The sequence below is a fragment of the Nyctereutes procyonoides genome, unplaced genomic scaffold (genome assembly GCF_905146905.1).
Source record: "Nyctereutes procyonoides isolate TBG_1078 unplaced genomic scaffold, NYPRO_anot_genome, whole genome shotgun sequence".
In the NCBI taxonomy this organism is placed as follows: domain Eukaryota; kingdom Metazoa; phylum Chordata; class Mammalia; order Carnivora; family Canidae; genus Nyctereutes; species Nyctereutes procyonoides.
Window position 1 is genome coordinate 52,924,470 of NW_026575146.1, and position 16,145 is coordinate 52,940,614.

Here is a 16,145-nt window from a genome sequence, read left to right on the forward strand (position 1 = left end):
ACTATGCGAGTACACAGGAAGAAGACTGCCATCTCCAAACCAAGGAGAGAGGTCTAAGGAAAAACTCCATTGGCCTCTTGATCTCAAACTTCTAGCCTATGGAACTGGGAGGAAATAAGCTTTTGTTTGAATCACTTGGTCTGTGGAATTTTGTTATGGCAGTAATAGCCAATGAATGTATCTGGAGTCATCAGAATTTTCTGGTTGGGGTAATCAGCCTTCAAGATGGTGGCTCCCAATGGTCCCTGCCTCCTGACACTCTTAGCCTTGTATGATTCCCTCATGCGGAATAGAATTGATTCATGTAACCTGTAGAAAATGGAAAATAGTGACTTCCAAGGCCATGTCATAAATGACATTGTGGCTTCCATCTTGCTTTCATTTGAATCATTCACTCTGGAGAGGAAAAAAGCCAGCTGCCATGTTAGAAGGACACACAAACAGGGGTTTTTGTTTCACAGGGCAAGGAATGGAGGCATTCTGACAACAGCCAGGTACATTAGTGAGGAGCCCTAGAAGCACACACTGCAGCTCTGGCTGACATCAGGATGACAGCCTCATGAGAGATCTTGAGCCAGAACCATCCAACCAAGCTGTTCTCCAATTCCTGACCCATAGAGATAGTTGAATAATGACTGTATATTGTTGTTGGGAACAGCTAAGACTGGGGTAATTTGTTACATAGCAATAGATAAGTAGTGTAATAAAGAGAAAGGCACTCAGCAAGATAGCCACATTCCTTCTTGTGAATCTGAAAGTAGGTCAGTGGAATCTCATTCAGTCTGAATTAAAGGAAAACATTTTTTAGCTTCACTGCAAAGGGAAAACCCAAGCCTAGAATGACATTTAAAAGGCCTAACTGAATTTTTGGTGAGGGTCTTTGAAATCTGGGCTTCTTAAAAATTCTGGAAGAGTTTCTAATGCTAATAAAAACACCTACAATTTATTTCGCTGTAATTCTAAACACATGTGAACATGTGTTTAATTTAGTCTGGAAGATGGTGATTCACTCTGCAGTTTCTTAAAGTTTGCATAGTTTTCTACAATTATCAGGTCTGTTCCCCATGGAATGATAAATAAGATGTGTTTTGTTTTTATGGCAGAGATGATGCCTCTGCAAAGTAGAATGAGATGCTCTCATTTTAACATGCTTTTTGATTTTGCATAGACTACTTATATGAAGAAATGAGCAGTTGAAGGTATCTACACATAATTAAAGTGGATATGTTGACTGCACTATGGGTATTTGGTACGAAAACTCCACCTTAATTATCAAATTGTAATTTGGAGACAAATGAGATGTCTGCTGGCTATAAGTAATTGCAGATTTACAAAAAGAAATGAACCATAGTCTTTGATAAAGTTAGGATGGATTTGTTCTCCTTTTGAATTTTAAAAGGGAAATGAAATTTACTTTCTTTCTCTTATTACGAGGTTCATTAGTCCAATAGTCTTAGGCTGTTTTCATTAGAAACAATGTACGTTGTTGGACAGTAAAGCAGGAGAGTCAAGTTGAAGGCCTGGGCTTGCCTTTTCCTGGCTACATGTGGCACTTGGAGGTCTCTTCTGGATGGAGACTGAGGATGGAGAGCATGTCCCATCCTTCTCACATAAAGGATGTGCTCTCCACTTGCCCCCACACAACGATGTGATAATGAGGACACCAGCATTAGCCCATCAAAGCAAAAGAGCAAAGACAACACAATGGAAGGAACAGCAGCACAAACTTCAGCACGGAAGGGAGACAGGCACAGGTTAAAAGAATAAGTACCTTGATACTAATCCAATGGATACATGTATTAGGATATACAGCAGGGAGAGGGTAGGGTTAGGGACACTAGGATGAACAGATGGTATTCTTGTAGCAAAAACACGGGAGGCAGGTTGTTAGAACATTGGTAGTTGGAACATTGGAGTTACACCAGCTTTGGTTCAACTTCCGGTCCCACTATTTACTGATCAATAGTGTGATCCTGGAAGGTTGTTATGATAGTATCACAAGGTACCTATCACAGTCTGACTTACATGTTAGAGATACAAATGCTGCTAATTCCCATTCATTTCCAGATGGGAAGCTCACATTCTCTGTGTTTGTTGTATCCTTGTCCTTCTTAGACTCTGCCCTGTGTGGTAATGGGACTTACTTGAACCTTCTGTTCTCAAAGGCTAGCTTTGTTTTTTGATTTGTAAAAGATGGCGGCTTGTAGCCAGCAGGCATTTTTTGCATTTCCAAAGGAAGACACCACTTTTGGGATATGTTACTTGAAAGGACTAATAAAATGTGACTTTGGAATCTGATTTTTAAATTATTTTTAAAAAGTATGTATATAACGTGTATGAATGAGTTTCCTATTATAACAAATGACCACCAACTTAATGGCCTTACAAGGCACATACTGATTCTCTTGCTGTTCTGAAGGCCGAAAAATCCAAAAATGGATTGGCAGGGTCATGTTCCTTCTGGAGGCTCTAGAGGAGAATCTGTTCCCTTGCTTTTTCTAGCTTCTAGCAGCTGCCTGCATTTCTTGGCTCACAACTCTACTTTCTGTATTCAAACTCAGCAGTGTAGCCCCTTCCTTTCCTCCCTCTCTCCTTCCCTCTCTCTCTCTCTCTTTCTCCCCTTCCATTAGCACATCTTCTTCTGACTCTTCTGCTTTTACAAGACCTGTTGTCATTACATTGGCTCCCTCTGGAAAATTCAGGCCAATCTACCCATCTCCACATACTTAACTTCACATCAGCAAAGCTCCTTTTGCCATGTCGGTAACATATTTACAGATTCCGGAATAAGGGTATGGACATCTTTGGTGGTCCATTATTCAGCCTACCACAGCCTACTGACTAAAGTCAATTGGAAGGAATTCTCTTACTCAGTCTTTCTGTTTTATTCAGACCTAGTGATTTAAATGTTGATTTTTTTTATCTAGAAACACTACCACAGACACACCCAGAGTAACGTGTGACCAAATTTCTGGGCACCAGTGGATCAGTCAAGTTGACCCATAACTGTCAAATTCTGCATAGAGTTCATATTCTATCACAATAAAGCTAAATTAATCCTCACTATAGAGGAATGTAGTGCTTTACCGTCCTGATCTAAATGCATCCATCCTGAGAGATGTCAACTAGTTTGCCATATTCCATGAAAGAACATCATTCCCCGTGCCACTGTTGGGGAAATTTAGCTAGATGATACCGGTTAAAGTGTGGCTCTGGAAACTGGCTTAGTGAAACTGGAAAGTAGTAAAAATATTTTCTGTTTTGCCATAAATACTTCCCTGTGATATGAACAATTTGAAATTTATCTTGCGAATGTAGAAGAAAGACAACCCAGAAGCCAGAACAGACGTGTGTGCTTTGGAGCAAGGCTGGAGAAATGGCACAACCGCAGTTGCCATCCTGCATCTTAGAAGCTTGGCAGTAGCTTTTCAGCATCTTCTGTTTCTCTCTGGTTTTGGATCTCATGGCCTCGAAAGTTATGCACATCAAGGCCCTGACCTGCAGAGTAAGAACACAATCAGTCAGGGGACCAAGTTTACTTAGGGAATGCAGGGTTTGGGGCAGAAATTGGCCGAGTTGGCCTGTAAGTACCTCTGTGTTAGGTTGCTTTGTTAACATTGCCTATGTTAATGATTGGTAAAAGGTAGGTGTGGGTGCCCTGAGATCTCGCTGCCCCTACACCCCCTCTTCCCTCCCAAAAGCACACTAACAAAGGAATAAAGAATCACTTTTTGTTAATAGAACAGTTCTTGGTGTTTGTCAATGAAACTTTGCTTCTTCAAGTTTCAGATTCTGACCCTTATTAAACCCTAAGTATCCTGGGGTGATTGACATCAAGAGTCCCTGGAAACTGGTTTATTACTCTGTTTTTAGTGACTCATTCAGACAGTAGTTCTTGGTCTATTTAGCAACAGTCCATAGCCATGGCTATGGCTTGTCCAACAGTCCATAGTCCATAGTTTCATCTTTAATATATTTGAAGCCCAAACAACCTCAGGACCAAGCACCATGGTAGACGCCAGGACCACATGCAAACATGAATATAATGTGTTTTTTGCCTTGGAAGAGCTAATGTTTCTTTAAGGGCACATAACAAATGTAAGAATTATGTCAAATCTCAGTGGTAGGGAGAGTGACATTTAGTTTTATTAAATTGCAGCTGTGCATACACTCATTGCTCATTGTGTCTCTGGGTGGCTTCATCTTCTGAAGCTATCATTTCCCTCCATCCTTCTCCCTCATGCATGCTCTCATTTTCCTGCTTTTTGTCTTACCAGATTTATATTCTCTGATTTGTCTCACATAGCCCCAGAGTTACCCATTGCTTGACAGGGTTCCCAGAGGTAATCTGTGTGTGTTAGTGACCTGACCAGAGCCTAACCACATAGCCACTTCTGTCCTCTGGACTTTTATTTATTTTTAGAGGCTTTATGAGAGAGAGAGAGAGAGAGAGAGAGAGAGAGAGAGAGAGAGAGAAAATGAATATCTCAAGCAAACACCATGCTGAGCATGGAGCCCGGCACGGGTCTCCCAAGACACTGAGATCAAGACCTGAGCCAAAGCCAAGAGTTGGATGCTTAACTGACTGTACCACCTAGGCACCTGTTCTCAGAACTTTTAGACCAGTATTGCAATATGTCACCAGCAGCTACTGAGCCCTGGAAGTGTGGCTGGTCCAAACTGATAAGTGATACAAGCACAAAACCCACAAGGGATTTCTAAGACATAATATGACAAAAATGAAAAAATCAATAATTTGTAATTCTTTTAAACATGTTGGGTTAATGCCAATGTTAAAATAATTCCTTCACTTTTTAAAATAGCTATCAGAAAATTTAAAATTATGTAATTTATGTAATACATGTATTACATAAGATTTAAAAATTAAGAGCACATTATACTTCTCTTGTATAGTCCTGCTTTAAGACAGAGGTCAGCAACTTTTCCAGTAAATGGACAGATAGTAAATGATTGTGAGTTTTATCATAGATACTATGTAATGAACCAATGTGGCTGTATTTGTGAGTTGTAGGCCAAATCTGGCCTGCCGATTTGGCCTGTGGGCCAGAGTTGATGGACAGCTGATCTGGACTGGATGCAGTAGGTGTCTCTTCTCTCCAAGGATGTTGACTCGAGTTGGTTTTTTGACCTCTCCCTCTACTTGAGTCATTTTCATTAGCAAATTCACACATCTTTCTGCAATTCCAACAATGCTCTATGTTTGACCATTCTCACATTGTACAACAGTCTTGGAATAAAGACCCATGTGTGATTGTCCCCATGACAGAGTCATGAGAGCAGCTAAGTTGTATGTATACAAGACAGACTATGATAGATGTTAAAGCAAAGTGCTTTGATACAGAAGATTGTGCTATGGGCATGAGATGGTGACGTTAGGTTTGTTTTTTCCCTTGGGAGCACTTTTTGATTTGATAGTGGATATACATCTTCATGAATATCCTGCATCAATCACACATTTTCTCATTTACTTTTTAGAACCTGTGAAGTGTTACTACATTTTACAAGGAGACAGTGACTTAGCCTAAGGAATGAGCTCAAAGGAACATAGATTATAGAGGCAGGGATGGGATTGGGACTGGGGCCTGAGGCCAGAGCCCATATTCCTTTTTGTTAAGTTGTATGGCTTCCCATGAAGGTCCTGGATGTCTAACAGTAGAAGTTGAAATCTCAGAATGGGGCATAAACTAAGAAAACTTCACTAGGCCTTTGAGTTAGCTGATAAATTAAAGGCTATTCAGAACATATGGTCTGGGATCAGCTTTTCTTCCTTAACTCATCATTTACGTCAGTAGGTAAACTGAGCACAAAAGAATCAGACTTTGAAAAGTTAAACTCTATGTGTAAATAGTAGGCACAGTGGCCAAAGAAGGGAGTAATAACTACTAGCTCTTCTTCTATTATCCCCAGGACAGGAGATCCTAATATCCTTTAGTCTGGATACCACCTTGGCATGGGGTGCCTGGAGTAAAGTGTGGGATTGGCAGCTCCTCTTAGGTCACAGTTGACATTTTTGAGTCCAGTTATTTAAAAAACAATACTGAAGAGGCTTTTAAACAGGGAATTTTATGTGTACATTTTATTTTATAGTCAACCAGGCATAACTATATATACTACTGAATTCTAAAAACAGTGAGGACCCCACATCAATTTCTTTCTAACTAGTGAAATCTCTTGGCTTAATGATTTTGAAGGTTTTATTGAGGGGAAGAGGTAAAAGGAAATATAATCCATTCTGAGGCTATGATAAAAATCAATCCTAGAAAAACGTAGGTTTGAGTATATACACCCAGCTGTACACACAGTATCAGGTGATAAAGATCCTTGAAGGCTACCCATAGACTGCATTCTTAAACTCTCGATGTATATTCATTGTCCCACATTTTCTGTTGATACTTTGATCTAATCTCTATTGGGAGATCTGCCTAAATTCGCCCACGATTCCCTGGTGCTCAATTCCCAGATTAACACTATTCACACTACACTGGTATTGAATACACACTGTCTGTGATTATTGTAAAATCTATTTGATATCTTGTAGCACATGCCTATGTCCTTGCATTAAGAAGAGTGGTGGAAAGTTCAGCAAATGAGTATATAGTTTTTAGTTATCCTGAGATAGTAGTGAATGGAAACAGTTGTCTTTTTCTGAATTCAGGACAATTTTATTGGTTTCTTGGATGGTGGATACTCCTTCTTGTCAAAGATCTAAATATTTGAAGAATGATTAGGCTGGCTAAACTTACTCCTTAAAAACTTAAGGTGTAGATTTAAATAGCACAGAGTTTCATCAATCCCATCACCACCCTTCCCACAGATAGCTATAAATAGTATTGGGAATTTGTCTACTATTTGAGAATTAGAAAATACACCGATATGGGCTTTTTTTGTGTGTCAAGGTGGTGATGTTGGATGGATACTCGGAATATTTGAGAAGTTGCTTAAATAAAAGCAATTGAGTCCCATGCAAAAAAGCAAAAAACAAAGCCATGAAAACCCAAAACCTCCGTCACTAATAAGCTTTTCTGAAAGCCTGGTCAGTCTCAGTAAATCCACTACAAGGAAATGGAATGCAGCCTTTTCTTACTATAAGATTTGGAATACGATCCTAATATGGCCATGAAACCACCAGTCAATAGCTTCTCATGCTGTGTTAGACTTGGTTAAAAGATCATTCATTATGGAGAAGTCTCTTTACCTTGGCAAGCAGTCTCCCAGTCTTCTGTGCTCTGGCATTTTAGACTGATGACGTAGCACTTGGAATATGGACCTGCCTTTCCCAGGTGACATTGTCCTCATGCATCTTTGTGTCCCTGACTCTAAGCACACTGACTTGTATAGTAGGTGTATTGGATGAATGAGTAAATGGATAAATGCTAGAAGAAGGGCCAAAAGAAATCAGTCCCATCAGATAGCTAAATGAAGAACTTCAATGCCTGTGGCAGAAAATTAAATTCACTCTTGGTGATAATCCTTGGCGGATTGCAAAATGAGGACCCTGAGTGGTATAATTAGTGATTATTCCTGAGTACAAATCCTGGCACTGCTGCTCTGCTAGCTGTATGACCATGGGCAAGCTATTTAACCAGTTATTCTATGCTTTAATTTAGTCATCTGAAAAAGGTGATAAAAGTGTATTTATACATTGTGTTAGTTATGTTACCTTAATTAAAGGAGTCAACATTTGCAGAGTGCTTGTCATGTAAGAAGTGCCATAGAAGAGGTAGTTGTGGTTAATGTTGTTGTAATTATTGAATCTATATATTTGGGGTAAAGAGAAATGAACAAGACAAATCACATGCCCTGCTCCACTTCCCAAAATTCCATGTGCGGGGATCAGGAGGTGCATGGGAAAAGTTACAGGAAGAACCAGACTGACGTTAAGTTAAAATACAAAGCCACATATCCCTTTTATTTTGCCTTTAATCAAGTTTTGCTGTTAACATGACTCCCAGGTTTGCTGATTTGGTCCACAAGTAGACTGCTTGGGTTTCTCTGAAGCAGAATGATCCTGCCAAAAAACAAAAACCAAAACAAAACATTGGATTTGATCCAGAGAGATAGATTTCAATTCAGACTTCAAAATCTCGCATTAAGCCTTTAGATGTCAAAGGTTTCCATTTGTCTTACCCTGGTATTTTATTAAATTACCTCAATCGATAAATTTTTATTGTGTACCCTGTAAGAATGCTATTATACTAAATACTTGGACATAAATCCTGGCTTCACAGGGAAGTGATGAAAGTGGCTGAGCAGAAGACTACACTACCTCACCCTTAGCTTGATCCTAGAGGACAAACCTAAAACATGCCTTGCCTCCCTCTCCACATCCCCCACACGGGTATACCTTAGTGTCTACAAAAGTACAATGAAATGGTTGCTGTGTGGCTCCTCTTTGCTGAATATGTATTCACGTAGTTTGTTACACAATCTAGAGAAAGTTCTAAGAGAGGGTCCCTGAATATGCATAAATGAGGCTCATATCACAAATTACTTCTGGGGTATTTTTATTGGATATTTTGATGAAATACATTGTCTTGGGGGTCAGTGTAGAAGCACTTGCTCTTTCCTAAGGGATAAGCCTAGAAAATTGATACTCAGTGCAATGCTACAAATACATATTGAGCACCTATTATGTGCTAAGTGCTATGAACATACGGAAGTAAAGATAGCGATTCATCTCTTTCTAAAAGAAATTTACAAGCAATAGAGTCTAAGTAAACCTAAACATACCAGATTTTGTGCTGAGTTCAGTGAAAACCTGCTCTTTGCTTAGCTTTTCACTTTTTACTCAGCCTTACAGAATAAATAACCAAGGAGCTAACTTTTTCTCCCTATATAGGTGTCTTAAAAGTCATTATGGGCACATGTACTGAAATATGAACCCAAATGTCCAAATCAAATACCCCAACCTTCTGCCAAAGTAAAGAGCAACATTTTATTATTTTATGCATATAAAAATTTAATACCTGCATTAGCCCTTTTAGGTAGGTATAATGTGAAAGTGACTTTAATCTGATTTCTTTACCACTCACCAAGAACAAGGCAGACAAAAGACATAAGCAGAAATACCTCTGAATCTATGCCAATCTGTTAAATAGGTATCTGTGAGATCAATTTATTTTTAGTTGTGTACCCGTGAGTAGAAAAATGATTAGTATTGCAATTTAACTCTTTGTATTAAATGAGAATTACTACAGTCACCTCTGTTAAAAAAAAAAAAAAACCAAGAATTTTTATAGGCCTCCTTAGTTGGAAACAAAATTCTGTCAGCAATTTTATACTTCAGTTAGAATCAAGATCTAGCTTCCCCTTAAGCTGTCAAATGATCAGCTTTCATGGTAGACCTACACTGGACCCTGTTTTTTGCAAATCTCTCCTGGCTCTGGCCTATTAGCTTCTGCTCCATCTTCAGCTGTAACATGTGCCTCCATCCTTTCTCCTCTGGGCCCACTGGAGATAAACATTTCCATCTGGCTTAAGTAACTTTTTGAGGGTTTCCCTGCTACTTAGTGATATTGACTTCCTCTGCTTTACACGGAAATGTCTGTTCATCCTGGCCTTAAAATTAAAAAAAAAAAAAAGCCAAGGAAAATGCTTTAAAAAGCAAATAAGCAAATGCTTTATACAATTAAAGCCACCAGCAAAGGAAAATCTGCAATTCCTTCTCAAAGTGGAACTGGGTACTCTAGAGATTTCATTCAATTTTATTTTATACTTAAGTAAATCTCCTTCCTAAATTTGCCAATTTTTTAATAGTGGCCTTAATTTGGACTCCCAAGGATGTCAGGAAAACTTAGTGCACCAACTGGTAGTTGTCTAATAATGCATTTAGTTAAGAGAAGTTCAAAACAATATTTTTTTAAGTCTGCCTGCTTCTGGAAGGAATCTCTTGAGCTGAAAGGTAAGAGAAGTTAGGGATTTCTGTAATTCCTCTATCCTAACATGTAATTTGTGATCTTGAGCAAAAGTGAACTGCAAGACAGAGCCCTCCCCACCCGCAGTTTGACTTAACTTTGCCAGCTTTCACAGATGAGACTATGGAAAATGCTTATCGCAGTCTACGAATGTATGCCATGAAACAATCCTTGGTTTTACCATTGGCTGATTCACATGCTTTGCCATGAGTGCTCACTCAACATCTCCACATGCAAGCCATTTTCAATGTCTTCATAAAATAAGTCAGATATTTTTTCAAGTTGCTTTCTAGTGACAATGTTAGTGGTAGTATTAAGGGGTATTGATATTTAGCAAATGCTTTACCAACCCCTTTTAGTCAGGTGTTTATGTTAAGCATAAATAAGACATTTTCCTATCCTCACAGACCTTACAGTTTTAAAGGTTTATTTTTTTGAACAAGTATGGACAGATACATAATGATAAAGTCTGCTACAAGGTAAAAAAAATGATTGAATTATGACAGCTGGGAGGAGGTCTTGGGGTACAGAATGACAGAACAATTCACCTGGGAATGTAGAAGGACTCTGGAAAGGCAATCAAGGGGGAAAGTCTTTTTCTTTTGACCTAGAAACTCCTCTTGCAAGGGGAACAAGATGGCAAAGGGCATTTCAGGCAGAGGGGTCAGCAGAAGCAGGGATATGCAATATGAAAGAACATGGGATGTTCAGGGCTAGGTCATTTAGCCTGTAAAAGCTGGAAATAGCTGGAAAGGAGGTTTCGTAGTTTATCAGGTTCAGTACTTGGAGTTTTCTCCTGCCAGTAATAGGCAGCCCTCAAAATTGGAGAGAAGGGACATGATATGACAAAAATTTGAGAATGATGAATGGAGCCACCATGAAAGGAAAGCTTAAATATTTTGATAGCTGTGGTTAGAAGATCTAGAGCAGTTAGTGGGCATTTGGATTGTTTCTGCTTTTTTTGGTATATGAACATTTGTGTACAAGCCTTTGTGGGGGTGTATGTTTTCATTATTCTTAGGTAGACTCCCAAGAGTAAATTGTGTAAATAAATTTATATTTAACTTTTTAAGAAACTTCACAACTATTTTCCTAACAACTTATTGAAATGCCTAGAAATTCTGATGTATCTGATACTTTAAGTTGTGATTCAGGTTCCATTCTTAAAATTGTTGGTCCTTTCAAACAAATTTCCTTCCCAGTTCTCTCTCCCTCTCTCTCTCTCTCTCTCTCTCTCTCTCTCTCTCGGCTCATTCTGGGGGTGCTGGCAGCCTGCCTAAAACCTTCTTTGTAAAATTTGAATGAGTTTAGAGGCATTTTCTCCAGCAAAGACTATTACATAATTGCTTGTTTTTATATCTTTTAAGAAACGCGAATTTTAAGATAGTAGTTAGAGGAATGAATATCATATCCCAAGTAAGTTTATTTTTTTTTTCCAACTTGGAGGAAGAAAATGAAGCAGTTGAATAAAAGATAAAAAAGATCACAACACAAGAAGCTTTTCACTTAATTTTCAAAGTAAATATAAATCTACACCAGGCTCTGCTATAACAAACAGGTTCTCTTATATATGTATATGTAGGTGTGTTGCATCAGAAAAAAAATAGATACTCTCAACTTACATACAGTGAATGGATGGGATCATTTCTTTATACAAGAAGTACTTATAAACTTATTGGAAACTAGGGTCTATGTTCTAGACTTCTTGTCAAAATTTTAAAATTGAGGATTTTTGTAATATCTCCTGAGAGCACCCCCTCCCCCAGTAGCCTTAAGAATTAATGTTTTCCATTTGGTGTTATATTCCTTCCTTAAAAGAGTGAAGTGAAGAAGATAAAAAACAGTCTTAGACTCAGGATACCACTATCAAGCATCTTTAAAAGTTTTTTTATTCTGAGATCAAACAGAACAAACCAAGGAAAGAATAGAAGCAAATATCCAGTTCACTGGCTTGCATACTTTATCTGTTAAGGGGTAGCTGGGAAATATTTTAGGATCTGTGCACCATACAGTCTCTGTCACAGCTGCATACCTGTGTCCTAGAGAAATGCCCAGGAACATGCACGGCTATGTTCCATGAAAACTTGATTGACGGATGCTGACATTTATATTTCATGGAATTTTCACATGTCAGGAAATGTCCTTTGAATTCTTTTTCAACCATTTTAGAATGCAAAAACTTTTACCTCATGGGCTACACAGAAACAGCCAGAGGCGGGGGGGGGGGGGGGGCGGCGCTACTTTAGCCTGTGGGCGACAGTTAGCCACCCCTACCATGGAGAGTTCCCTTACCAGCAAGTGTTCTTTGCCTCTTGAATTTTGCCAAGCGCACTGATATTCTTTGTATACCTAAAGTATCTGGCAGATATTGGGGGATAAATAACCCTGGCTTCAGTACTTGATATTTTTCTGCTTGTAAATATTTTCAAAAGTTTGTTGTTTCGGTTTATTCAATAGATTCTACATTTACATTAGACAAAACAGTAAGTTTTCCAGGGAAATTCTCCTATCTCCACTGTAAAGCCCTTTTTCCTGGGTTGTGTGTTTTAACTCCTAAAATTACTCTTGGAACTGCCTTCCTCATCTGAAAGTTTAAAATTGCAAAATAAATTTTCCATATGGAAATGCAAACATTCACTTACTAAAGTGTATAGAGAAATTACAAAACTTATTTCTTTTTTTTTTCCAAGCCAAACTGTATCCAGCTTTATTAAAGATACTTTTCATAAACAATCATGGTATTTCAGGCAGGACATGGGCGGACGATCGTTAACAGTATACAACAACTTTCAAACTCCCTTCTTCAATGGACTACCAAAATCAGAAAGCCACTATAAAACCCAATGAAGTCTTCATGTGATGCTCTGAACAGGGAAAGTTTAGAGTGAGGGTTGACAGTTCACATTTAGCATGTTGTTTAACAACTTTTCACAAGCCGACCCTGACTTTCAGGAAATGAAAGGAAAATGGCAGAATGATCAATCTGAAGATCCACAAACTAAAAAAGGAATTCTTTTGAGGGACACCATCTCAGTGGTGACACTGAAAAGTCCAGATTGCCTGACATACTGGGAACCATTTCATGGGGTCAGGTTCCAACAGGTCTCTGGGTTTAAGGGAGTCAAGTCTATGTTGAAGGCAGAGAGGGAGAAGAGGACATAAAAAAATGAATTTTAGTTTTTCCACACCACCAAGGTGGCTCATGTGTGTCAACATCAAGGAATCCCTCCTCCTGGGAGCCAAGAGGAAGTTTCTCAAAACTAGGAGGGGAAGGTGTTTTTCCCTCTTGTTATCAATCTAGCTTCGGAGATATCCTATTAGTGACATATGCCCTTCCCCAAAAACAACAATGAAGTGTTCCGTGTGCTAACAACATAGCTTAAAAAAAAAAGTAAAACAAAATTCTGCATTTTTACAAAACTTGATAAAAAATAGTATTTCAAACTGTACAGTCACCAGAAGTACACAGTTATCAATAATGCACACACTTCACTTGGCATCTCCAGCACCTTCAGCTTTCTGTGCCTGGTCTGTTTTGGCATCTCCATTTTCTGCAGGGTTATTTCCATCCTTGCCAGCATCAGCTTTCCCCTTTTTCCCTTTGGGTACCTTCTCTGCCTTCTTTGCAGGGGCCTTTTTAGGCTTGGGCTCTGGCTTTGGAGGAGCAGGTTTAGCAGATAACCTTGCAGATCTTCTCTGTGGCTCATCCTCAACCTTGGCTTTATCTCCTTTAGCATCCCCTTCGGCCTTTCTCTTGGGCATGGTGGCGGGATGTAAGCGACGGACGCGGGGATGTGGTGGCACGTGGGCTTTGGCCGGTCCGGGGGTCGTTCTCACCTCTTCTTCTTCACACTGCTCCTACAAATATATTTCTTAAAACACACACACACACACACACACACACACACACACACACAAGCAGTTAGGGGCACCTGGGTGGCTCAGTCGGTTGAGTATCTGACTCTTGGTTTTGGGTCAGGTCATGATCTCAGTATTTACCTTGGAGTTGGCTTGGGATTCTCTCTCCTGTTGGTCTGTTCCTTCTTCCCATATGCATGCACACTTTCTCCCCCTGCGTCCCCCCCACCCCGCCTCTCCCAAATCTATCAATCAATCAATCAATCTTAAAAAAACCCAAACAGTTAGTTTTAGCAATCATGATGCAGAATATGCTTGATTTCAGCCAAAAGGCCAAAAAGCCATATGATGCAAAATAGAAAAGGGACATCAATTTGCTAATTACTCTTTCTGCTCTAATATCATCCAGAATTCAGTCTCTGGAAATGGTGTGTGCATAATGAAAAGGATTGAAGTTCCATGATTTATGTTGTGTATGGAGTGAGTTAGGACCTCTATATTCACTGAAATTCTTCACAAGTAAATAGTTTCATGGACAACTACTAAAAGTCTTGAGATTTGCATTTAGCTTTACTAGGGTTCCCAGACACATAATAAAACTCTACCATAATTTTCAAATCACAGAAGGTTATATTTATGTTTACATTTCCCTGGCCTTTTTGGTTTTTACCTAGGAAAATGAGACCAAACAGGGAGAATTACAGTGTCTAATTAGTAGATATCACAAATACCTAGTGATATTTTGACCATGAAATATATTCTTGTGATAGCACATAATTGTGATTAGATAATTTAAAACAGTTTCATGTTAACTTCTTGTGGTAAGCCTTGGCAACATTAATATAAATAGGATACTTGCATTTCAATTGACTTCAAAGGCTGAAATTCTTGATTCTTCCTTGGAACCTGACCTCACAGTCAATGTTAATTAATGCAAACCAAATTAGGCTTTCTTAGAACAATTTGAACTATTTATTCCTTGCATCCCCTCCTCCCCCAACCACCACCAAATGTTTGCCTACCTTCCCCTGCAGGAGTATTTTTAACTGACTTTTATTCCAGTTTTAAGGGTGAAGGATAAAAGTCAAAACGTTTCATTCAGTGTTCCAAAAGCTTTTTAATACCTAAATTACTGATTTGTATGTATGTGAGTGTGTGTGTTTGTGTGTGAATATTCTGTTCAAAATGAAAACTTAAAACTTCAACGACAAGTTGTATTTCTCCCTCTCCTTTTCCCCCTGGAGGTATCATTTTGCATCATTCTTCAGTGGTCAGTTCTAGCTAAGGTGAATGTCAACTATTGGTCAGATAGGCATGCCAGATAAAAATAATTGGCTTAAAAATCTGATTATGTCCCATCTGCCCTGTTGTTTTAACAAAACACCTGCATGAAGTTAATTACCTTTTTAAGGATCTTTTCTTCTTGCTTTTCAGGGCTAGGCAGGGAAGAACAAATTTGAAATAATTCTGGCCCTTCACTATTTTGTCAGCTATCCTCCTTCCTTCTCACCCCCTGTAAGATAAGATGCTCCATGAGTCAAGTGTGGACTTAGGAAAGGTAGGCTTTGAGAGGAAACAAGTCCCACTGAAGAATGGATCAGGCGTAATTTTGGAGCAATTAAAGAAACAAAAGTTTAGTTAAGCCGTATTGGGGAACTGATGAAAATAAGCTTGACATACATCAGCTTTTTATGTTCTTCTATATTGATTTTTCCAAAGGGCAATAAAGATCTGCTAAAAATCATTTCAAAAAGACCAAGTGGTTTTATATGGCATATTTTAAAATACTTTAAAGTTCATTCTCATTTTGAACAATAACTAATTCAGAGAGTTTCTGTAATTGCACTATTACTATGGAAAGTTTCTAGTACCACCCTAGAAAGTGCCAAAATTTTCCCATTGGTGAGGAATTAACCGAATGATGTGCAATAACTAAGAACAAAATCTATGTTGAAAGTCTCACATTTATTTCTTCTGTCAAAAATCACTTTAGGAAATGTGACCAGTTTGACTTAATTGGGCATGCTAGTGAATCTCAATATGTATTTTTTTCATTTAAAGGTGAAATATGAGATGTGTTATTTATCTCAGAAATTAGGTTAATAATTGCTAGTAGAATGTTCCGTATTTTTATAGTGTCTTAGTCAGCGTCTTTAATAAAAAGCAATTTGAGTAGAAACTGGCCATTCCATGAAATTTTAAGGAAAGGCATTATTCTTACTCAGTGTCTCTGGGTATGTAGCATGGAAAAAAAGATTAATATTTTATTTTATACTTGTAGCTACCTTTTATCTTCTTGTTTAGCCTCTGTACTCACTTCAGTTGCTGAAAAGAAGAACATTCCAGAAAGGC

At 38.6% G+C, this 16,145-nt stretch overlaps 1 protein-coding gene across 1 annotated transcript; it reads right to left on the minus strand.

Annotated features, from left to right (window-relative positions):
- Positions 1-13,261: 13,261 nt before the first annotated feature.
- On the minus strand, positions 13,262-13,697 carry LOC129500217 (non-histone chromosomal protein HMG-17-like). Its single transcript, XM_055310394.1, has one exon. The coding sequence runs from the start codon at positions 13,695-13,697 to the stop codon at positions 13,425-13,427; it is 273 nt and encodes a 90-aa protein (XP_055166369.1). The 3' UTR covers positions 13,262-13,424.
- Between the last annotated feature and the right edge of the window lie 2,448 nt (positions 13,698-16,145).